The 10184-nt window shown below is 34.7% G+C and overlaps 1 protein-coding gene across 5 annotated transcripts; it reads left to right on the top strand.

The window, feature by feature from the left end:
• Nucleotides 1–342: 342 nt before the first annotated feature.
• Nucleotides 343–3784, top strand: LOC140864675 (protein WVD2-like 3). 5 transcript variants are annotated; one of them, XM_073268971.1, is made up of 7 exons: nt 369–444; nt 1245–2160; nt 2570–2655; nt 2749–2836; nt 2940–3011; nt 3156–3266; nt 3393–3784. In XM_073268971.1, exons 2-7 carry the CDS (start codon nt 1582–1584, stop codon nt 3576–3578), a joined length of 1122 nt encoding a protein of 373 aa, XP_073125072.1. In that variant the 5' UTR covers nt 369–444; nt 1245–1581; the 3' UTR covers nt 3579–3784. The 5 variants fall into 5 exon arrangements, 4 of the variants coding, with proteins under 4 accessions (XP_073125073.1, XP_073125071.1, XP_073125074.1 ...); XR_012144314.1 differs by having other exon boundaries at nt 343–2160; nt 3131–3266; nt 3393–3530; XM_073268972.1 differs by having other exon boundaries at nt 343–2160; nt 2767–2836.
• Nucleotides 3785–10184: the final 6400 nt, after the last annotated feature.

Below are 10184 nucleotides of genomic sequence, written 5' to 3'. Positions count from 1 at the left end.
AATATTTTTTCGAACGACGAGTTTTTTTTTTGTGAGATTTAAATGGCTAGCTGTTACTGTGATTTGCAGGCTACACTGCGTCAACTCGAAGATAACGACAGCGGTTTCATCATATATTAAAAAAAACTAATGTATGGATTGAAATTTTATTCAAAATCTTTTGCCTCCAATCCAAAGGCTAAAGTAGTAATTCCACATCCAACATCTTGGGACAAAACTTGAACCACACTCAAAAATCTTTTGCAACGATTCAAAATTTCAAACCGCCGTCAACTAACGCCGTTATCTTATTCTCCCAACCCTCCCTCTATAAACTATCTGCAACAGAACAGAAGACGCATCTGCACACACAGTGATACGCACACAATTGGGAGAGGGAGATTCCTCTAGACAAGATTAACCCAGAAGATAATCGAACTCGGAAGATCACGATCACGCTTTTCTGTGAGAAAAATCGCCTCATTTGAGTTCTGTATATGTAAAAATGTGTTTGTTTGTGCATCCATTTATTGGCTGGTCGAACCATGTTCATTCCGGTGTTCCCATTTTTTGAGTTTTGAGCAAGAAGATCGTCTTTGTTCTGCTTATTTTTTCTTTGTTCAAAATAACCTGCATTTGTATTCTGTTTGTTTGTTTGTTTTTTCCATTTCCTGTTTTGGCTGAATTTTGGAATTTCGAAGTTGATTTATCCAATCGTGGTGGGATATTTATTGCGCTTGATTAGATTTATATACTAAAGTGTTCAGCAACTCACAAGGATGAAATTGGTATTTGCTGAACTTCGTATAATTCAATGAATTCTATCGTCATTCATCAATTAGTTGTACGTTTCGTGAATTTAACTGGATTCGGAAATTTTTCTGTTTTTGTTACCTTCAAATTTAAAAGAAAAACGAAAATGGGTGAATATTTTATCAATACTTGAAAGAAAATTTTTCTTCATTTGAGATTGAATTGATCAAATTTTTTATTTTGTAAAACTTTTCTTTAATTCTTGTTGAATAAACCAGAGATTCTAATTTTAAAAAAATTGTCATTATTTTGTTTGTGCAAGTTACATATGATTATGTTAGTATATCAAGGGAAAACATATGTTAGCAAGGGTAAATTTTTGTTTCCATTTTTGCATTTCAAATTGTCTTTGCTGTTGTGAAGCAGCATGATACAATTTGTTAGAATATAATCTAGATTTCCTAACTTCCATCACGGGGTGCCTCAAATATTAATGATTGTACCTTTTTCAGCATGCTCTTATGTCATGTTAAGAAACCAGCCTTTCCATCAAGTGCATTTGTCCAGACTGCATAAAGAAAATTAAATCGAGGAGGAAGAAAGATCTTTCACTGTTATGAATGTTAGCATGTGCAATATGGATCGAATGAATTATCGATGACATACGTTCTTGGTCAATGATTTCGGGTCGTTTTTTTTGTGGAATAAGCTTTTCGTAATCTTGTTTGCTACCATGAATTAAGGTTCTTATTAGTGCATACTGACTATGTTGAGATAGGCAAATTTAAGTACTTGTTCTTGAATGACATTATCACCTTAATATAATGTCTTTCCTGTTATCTCATAATTATGGGGCTCGAAGGCAGTGACATTCATATTGACAAGGAGCCAGATGGTGTTATAATATACTCAAATGGTGTCCCCCATGATTCATATTGCACAAATGGTGTCAACCTTACTGCAGTGAGTGCTGGTCAAGTTGACTTGGTTCAGCAGTATGAGTTCAATAATCTGGGCTCACAGCTTGATGATGTGTTTGACGAATTCACTGAAATAAAGGAATGCGAAGTGAAGGAATGCAATGATGAAAAGTTGGTTGAAAATTCCAAACTTGTCCAAGCTGGCCAACACGAGCCAAATTTGCCAAGCGACGATATAAAAATGTTTGAGGATTGCAAATCATCAGAAGGTCAAAAGGTGGCAGGTTGTTTTGAGAAGAAAATGATCTGTGGAAAAAAGGTTACCAAATCTGCTGGCGGAAGCAGTAAAACTAAATGCACAGTTCCACATCCCTTTGCTCTGGAAACTGAAAAGCGTGCTTCAGGTGGAACTCTCCCATGTGGAGTTGATCTTGACAATATCACTTCTGGAGAGAAATTATCTCCAATTCGTGCTTCCCAACACCCAACTTCTGCAAAGCAGGATCTAGTAAATTTCTTGAACCAAATTTTAGATATTTAAGTTTATATATATAGTCCTTTTGAAGAATAATGATTGATTTTTTTAATTACTAGAACTTGTACACCTGCGTTCATCTTTCTGTTCTTCTTCTTCTTCTTCTTCTTCTTATTCTTCTTCTTCTTGTTTTTTCCCCAAAAAAAGAGAAGAAATGGTGAGACAGAATGTTCACTTTCTTGGTTTTGTTGATTTTACATGACTTTGTTGTTTGTGTTTTCTATCGAAGCCTCTATAAAATGTAAATATTTTGCATGAGAATGCTAACGTTGTAGAGAAATCAAATTAGTAGTTTTAACTTGAGAAATTGAGACATCTAGTTTGCACGGCCTATGGGATAACAATATCATTACTCATTAGCTACGTATTCTCTCTGTTACAGACAAGCTCGCCTGTTGTACCTAGGAAGCCACTGCAACCTGATAACAAGAAACAATTGGATGAAGACAAGTGTTATCTTGCCTCACGGTATCCAATCTCACTAGGGCTGGTTCATTATCTTTTCAATTTAAGGTTCTTTCTTATATAGTTACACTTTTGTCTAATTTTCCATGTTTAAAAAACAATGGCATCTGCAAGAAAGTTGAGGACAATTGTTACCTCAGCACCTGTGTTTAAGAGCTGTGAACGTGCTGAGAGAAGGAAGGGGGTTATTTTCTATTAATTTATTTGTATATGATAATCGCCGTGCTTAGAAAAGCACACTAGAATGCATGATTTTGATTTTTGTTTAACAATGTTTGTATATTTAGTTCTACTCAAAATTGGAGGAGAAACATCAAGCACTTGAGTCTGAGAAAACTCAATGTGAGGCTAGGACTAAGGTAATTTTATTCTCTGATGAGATGTTGTCAACTGCTATAAGTTTGAAGTTCAAAGCCTCCACTTTTGTTAATGTTATCAAAAGTGCTTTCTGCTCTTTACTAAGGCGCATCCCTTTTAGTTATATCTCGTCTTAAAACACGTAGGAAGAAATGGATGCCGCGATCAAGCAACTAAGAAAGAATTTGTTATTTAAGGCAACTCCTATGCCTAGTTTCTACAACGAGGGACCGCCACCCAAGGTTGAGTTGAAAAAGGTACGACAGTTTTTAGTCATCCTAACAAATTGTGTTATGTGGCTTTCGTATCCTGGTTTTGAGGCATTTGATATTGTAGGTGAGAAACAAATATTGACTCGTTGATTTTCCTATTTGAAAAACCAGCCACCTCCAACTCGTGCAAAATCGCCAAAGTTGGGTCGTAGGAAGGGCTGCCATGATGCAAAATGTGCAGACAAGGGAACTCTAGAAGCCCGTCATGGTTTCACAACCTGCAGGAATAGTCCTCCTAGGGCTTCCACAAACAAAAAATTTGGGGTTAATATCCAAAATCGTGCTCCTTCATGCTAAATTAGAGCATAAACATGTTGAAACTTGTTACTGAGCTGTTGTAAGTTATCTAATTAATGGTGAACATGTTTAACTTCTCGAGGCTTAAAATTCCTTAGTCTTTGAGCCTTGTAAGTTGTGACTGGTCGTTGCTTTGTTTGGTATACTCATGAACTGAAAATTCCATTTTAAATTATTATGTGAAATTGTAAAAAAGAATTGATTGATGTTACCCAGTATTTGCAATTATATTCCTGTTGTGAAAGCAGTAAAGATTCTATACCATGATTTTTAATATCTTCTAATGCAACTCATAAGAAAACATCTAATATATTATATATCCCACCAATTTAGGATCAGAAAGACCAAAACATCTCATAAAAAAGGCATCATCAATGTTTATGTTGGGCATCATCATTTTATGAACATGACATGAAAACTACTGGATTGGGCCTCACAAAACAATACCACGTGGACAAAACTCCATCTTGGGCTTCTTTTGTTTTCATGACTCCACAACCGACTGAACTCCATAGGCATATAATCAACTTCTTAATTAAGTGTGAGCATCAAAGGGCTGTGACAAACGCACGCTACATTGTGAATTCTTGTGTCTGAAAAGCATGATATGTTGAAATGTAAAGTGCAACTAATTACTAGCTACCTCTCACCTTTACGTCTATATATGTGTATATATATATACAAAATTAAGGGTCCAAGAAAACAAAATGAATGGCCACATGAAGAAACAATCGCCTCTCTCTTGTTTATATGGTTGAGGGGAATGTTGTCTGGTTCGAAACCATTCTTTCATGCATGAATTCATGTTAACAATCGTATATACTTCGATGGTTTTCAATGATTTCAGACCAGGCTTCATTCCCCTCGGCACTAGAAAACTTGCTGTTCCATGCGCCAAGCCATTATCATTAGGGTGTTGGTTTACTTTAGCTTAAGCCATACAAGTACTTTATGCATCGATCCTGTATGATCATCGTGCATTTGGAATCACAGGAAAGCCCGTGTTCGTTGTTCATTTTCTTGATGAGGGCCTAAAAAATCTGTTTCATTCATGCCGAATTTTATGTTTAATAAACTTGAGCTTTGCTAGCTTCTCCGTTTGCGAGTTTTGAAAGTTTCTTGCAATAAAATCTTTTTTAGAGGTTATAAACATTCGTTTGACCTGTGCATGAATCTTTCTTTTACTGACTATATTGTATGGGCATGCAGCTGATAGCATGGAAAGATGGAACCAGCAAAATATTAGTGGACACAGACGAAATCAAGTGTTTGGATTCAGTAACCAATTTGAACGATGAAGGCGAATGTATATACGAGCTTAAGAAATTAGACCCGGACCAGATAAACAAACCCGGTTCGGTTTGGAAAGTTTAGTTTGCTTTTAACTAGTCTATAATCTTAACTTGGATCAGAGTGCATGTCTAAATGGGATTTGACCGAACTTGCCTTTAATGTGCAGTGAAACATCGAATGAATTGAAAACTTATTCAAAACACAAAAAAAAAAAAAAAAAAAAAAACCCAAAGGAATTGGAGAGTTTTTTGGATACTGGAAAAATGATTTTCCATATAGATTGTATATTCAATGTCTCTGCCGTTAAAATTATAAGATTACTATATAAAATAAATAAATATGATCTTTCGTGAAAGAAATCGTATGCTTTGTAAAAATAGAGCTATGATGATCTTTTGAATTTTTTTTTTATTTTTTTTTGACAAAAAAGTGTTGGTGGGAAAAATCAAATATCTAAGTGGTCAAATACTTACTTAGAAGGTGTTTGGCTAAACTTATTAAAAACAGCTTATAAGTTGTAGGAGCTTATAAGCTGTTTTAGGAGATTATAAGTTGTTAGATCTTATTTTAAAAATAAGCTATTAAAGTGTTTGGATAAACTTATTTTAAACAACTTAAAGATGTTGATGCGTTTGGCTTTATAAGATCTTTTTATTGTAAAAATTATCAAAAGAGTATAATAATATGAAGGCGATGTAAATATTACATATATACGAAAATAATTTTAAAATTTTATGATACATGTTAAAAGTAAATAAAAACTATTTTATATTTTAATTTATATAAATCTTACACTATGAATTTTTTTTTTTTAAAAAATATATGTATTATTTTAAAATTACTCAATAATATCTTGATAGTATAGTTTTTTTTAATTATAAAAATCGTATGCTTTGATTTTATTTAAAAAAATATTTAATGTTAAAATAGTATCTCGATAGTTTAGTTTTTTAAATTATAAAAAATTATAGAACATAACATTATTTTTTTGACCGGGAACAAAATATTATTTTAATATATATAACAAATTGATAAAGAAAACTGTAATTGAATATATTATGAAATTGAAAAAATATATATATAAAAGGATAATATAGAAGGATAATAATGAGAAACAAAATATTAAAATAAGATATTTTCTTAAAAAGTAGGGGTATATCTACTTTTTTAAAAACAACTTATAAACTGTCAAACAACTTATTTTGACAGCTTATAAGCTGTTTCTAAAAAAATTTACCAAATAGTTTTGGAGAGCTTAAAAGCTCCAAAATAGCTTATAAGCTGTTTTGAAGAGCTTATAAATTCACCCAAACACCCTCTTAGAGGGTGTTTGTGAGAACTTAAAAGCTCTTGCAAACAGCTTATAAGTTGTTTAAAAGCTTTTAAGCTCTCAAATTTTGTTTGTCAATAATTTTTAAAAACAGCTTATAAGCTGTCAAAATAAGTTGTTTGACAGCTTATAAGCTGTTTTTAAAAAAGTAAGGGGGGAGGTATTTTTTTCAAAAAGATCTTATTTTAATATTCTATCTCTCTAAAATATCCTTGAATATTTTCATAAATCTCCATCATACCCTCCACCCATTAAATATTAAATATTATTTTTTAAAAAATTTACAAATCACATAAATTTTTCTAAAGTAAAATATTAAAATAATTTTATTTTTTAATATATGTTTATTTTAAAACTATTTTCGTATGCATACTATAACTCAAAATTTTATTTTCATAGAATTATACTCTTTTTTGGTAATTTTAACAATAAAAAAATCTTATAATACCAAACATATCAACATCTTTAAGTTGTTTAAAATAAGTTTACCTAAATACTTTAACAGCTTATTTTTAAAATAAGTTCTAACAGCTTATAAGCTCGTAAAACAGCTTTTAAGCACTAGGAGCTTATAAGCTCTTTTTAATAAGTTTAGCCAAACACCCTCTTAGTACCAATTTTGACACTCCCAAAATAATGTAATCATCATCATCATTGTTGAAAGGATAATGATATGTGTACATAGAGTCCTACTCTTACATAGAGGGTTACACGCCCTGTAAATTAAGAAATTAAGTATATCAAAATTCTTTTAAAATATATTTATTTTCGACTGTTTGTCTTACTAAAAAAAAATTTTAACGAAAATATTATTATTTTTTATTTTATTATTTATTGGAAGTTTGTAATCTAAATACATTAAAATCTTTGTTCGCGGCCAACTCAGCCTTTTAATCCCCGTGGGCTAATGAAAGAAACAAGTTATCGCTGTTGCATTGTGATTGATTACTGACTCTATTTTTGGCTATGTGAAATGTTGTACGGTGTTACCATCATCTCCTTCCAAAATCGCCAAATAATTTCCAGACCGATATCCTTCATGATTTCTCGCTCTTTTCTTGCTCAAACCAGTACACTATTTTGGTTGAAATAAACATATATTTTAAGTGTTGCTCATGAGATAATAAAGTTTTATTGTATGCAGAAGCTGTTGTCTTGTGAAAAAAAACATCCATTAATTCTTTATGCTATGAACTATGTGTGTTGCTTGATCAAAAAAAGACTTTGAATTGCTCTTTAATGTCATACAAGACTCAACACCTGATAATTGGTTCTATAGGCCTGTCACTTGAACTCCGGATGGGGGACCAATTAGTAGTATCATAGAAAAGGATCTTCATCACTTGTTACATCTGCTGGACTGGAAAGATGGGGAAATGGCATGGCAACTGATCATGATGGAGCACTCCACATCAAATTTCGCATACCAAGCTTGGCGCCACGAACCCGAGGTAAATCTATGAATGCTCCATACCAAGCTTGTATCTTAATTTTATTCATATTTAAAGGGAATGTTTTTTTTTTCCTCGAACAGAACAATATTTTTTTTGCTTGGCATCTACACCATGATGCTAGATTGATTTGCGTTGAAGATTTTGTTTGTAAAGGGGATGACCATTTATCCGCATGTGCAGGTCATATATCTCCACCCTGAAGACATGGGAATCCCAAAATATGTTGCCGAATTTGGCGTGCGTCATGGAATGTGGGGAAGTGACAAGAAACTACATGTTGGCTTTCGAGCATATCAGAACGCTAGAAGCTCAGAGCTAATCACCAACCAGGTTTGCTCGTATGACATTGTTGGAAATTGTTATTGAATGAATTGTGGAAATAATGGGCTTGAAAAGCTTGTCCCAAATGGCTTGAAAAGTTTGTCCCAAGTGTTACAAATAATTTAAATTTGGTGAAATAAATTGTAGGAAAATGGGGAATTGGTTGTCCCACATTGGAACAACTCCAATTTGTTGTTCACCTTATATAATCTACCTTTGGATTATGGGATTGGGTCCTTAGGGCACCGGATGTTTTGTAAAGGGGAAAGACGCTAATTGATGCAACAAACACACACACACGCGCGGCCGGCCGGCACGGTGTGGCGAGGCGAGGCGAGGCGAGGTCTTATGATCAATTATTCTTTTTGAATAAAATTTAATTGATAAAAGAAAAAAAAATTAGGGCGCCCGAGCGGTAAAAAATGACCGGCCGAGCACAGCCCTCACCTTGCGAGACAGTGGGCTTCAGAAAATTTGGGCGCTCGGTCTGCCAAATTTACCGACCGAGCGCACCCTTATTTGAGCGAGACAAAAATTCTGTCAAAAGTGGGGTGCTCGATCGGTCAAAAATAATCGACCGAGCGCGCCTTCTACAGTCCGAAAAGTTGCATCTGTTTCTGGGCTTTTTCTGTTATGGGTTGCATCCTTAGGCCATAAGACGTATTGTTTGAAGTCTTAGGCTATATATATGATCAGTTATAACGTATAATGAGATATAGAAACATCTGATAACGTATACATCAGATTTCTGCAAAATCTCTCCCTCACTTTCTCAAAACAAAAGTTGAAACTTATTTTTGTTCGCTGAAGTTCGTGATATTTGTAGTGCTGCTATAAAACGATCGTTAGTCGTTGTATCTTAGGGACGATTGCCGCCAACGTTGAGCACTGTTAACGGGAAATTTCGTCTTGCGGATAGAGAGATTCTCTCGCCTCGACTAGTTGCTGCTATTGTTGCTGTTGTTGTACAAGTTCTTCAGAATTCGGAATACACCCTATTAACAATCGCAAGACGAAATTTTGTTTTTCTCAGATTCTGAAGATGCCTACCGTTTCATTCACTCCTCTCGCTTCCGCCCCTGCACATGGAAAAAATCCGCCAAAATTTTTGGTGCCGACTTCAAACGTTGGTAGCAGAAGATGTTGTTCTATCTGACAACACTCAATCTGTCTAGATTCCCGAAGGAGGATCCCCCTCTCGTCGTTGAAGGCGATTCTGACACCCAAAGGAGGACCGTAGTTGATGCATGAAACCACATCGATTTTCTGTGCAGAAACTACATATTGAATGACCTTGATGACACTCTCTATAGTGTCTACTTCTTTGTCAAGACGGCCAAGGAACTCTGGGATTCCTTGGAGAAGAAATACAAAACTGAAGACGCCGATATAAAGAAGTTCGTGGTTGGCAAATTTCTGGACTTCAAGATGGTAGACTCAAAAACTATGACGAGTTAAGTGCAAGAGATACAAATCATCTTGCATGACTTATTGGCCGAAGGGATGGAAATCAATGAACCATTCCAAGTCGCGTCTATCATTGAGAAGTTGCCTCCGATGTGGAAGGACTTCAAAAACTACCTTAAGCACAAACGTAAAGAGTTGAAACTTGAAGATCTGATCGTGAGACTTCGCATAGAGGAGGACAACAGAAATACTGAGGCCAAGTCACATAAAAAGATGGAAACCGAGGCCAAAGCAAATCTGGCGGAGTCTAGTACGAGTCAAAAGAGAAAGCATCCCCATGATGGAAATCAAAAGGGAAAAGCGAAGAAATTTCAAGGAAGTTGCTACAACTGTGGCAAACCAAATCATATGGCAAGAGACTGCCGACTTCCAAAGCAAAACAACAAAAATAAGAAACCAAGGCAAGTGAACATGGTTCAAGAAAGGTATTTACCTTTAGAAATTTCTGATATTGATATTAGTGTTGTTATTTGTGAGACCAACATGGTGGATGATCCAAGAGGATGGTGGATTGATACCGGCTCTACGAGCCACATTTGTGCCGATAAAGATATGTATTCCACATATGCCACCGTTGGTGATAGAACATTGTTCATGGGAAACTCTGCAACTTCGAATGTCGTTGGAGTTGGCAATGTAGTGTTGAAGATGACGTCGGGAAAGGAGATGACGCTAAAAAATGTGCTACATGTGTCTGACATTCGTAAGAATTTAGTTTCGGGCTATCTTTTGAGCAAGGCA

The sequence above is a fragment of the Henckelia pumila genome, chromosome 4 (assembly GCF_033568475.1).
Source record: "Henckelia pumila isolate YLH828 chromosome 4, ASM3356847v2, whole genome shotgun sequence".
Lineage (NCBI taxonomy): Eukaryota > Viridiplantae > Streptophyta > Magnoliopsida > Lamiales > Gesneriaceae > Henckelia > Henckelia pumila.
This window is presented reverse-complemented; position numbering and strand designations above follow the sequence as displayed.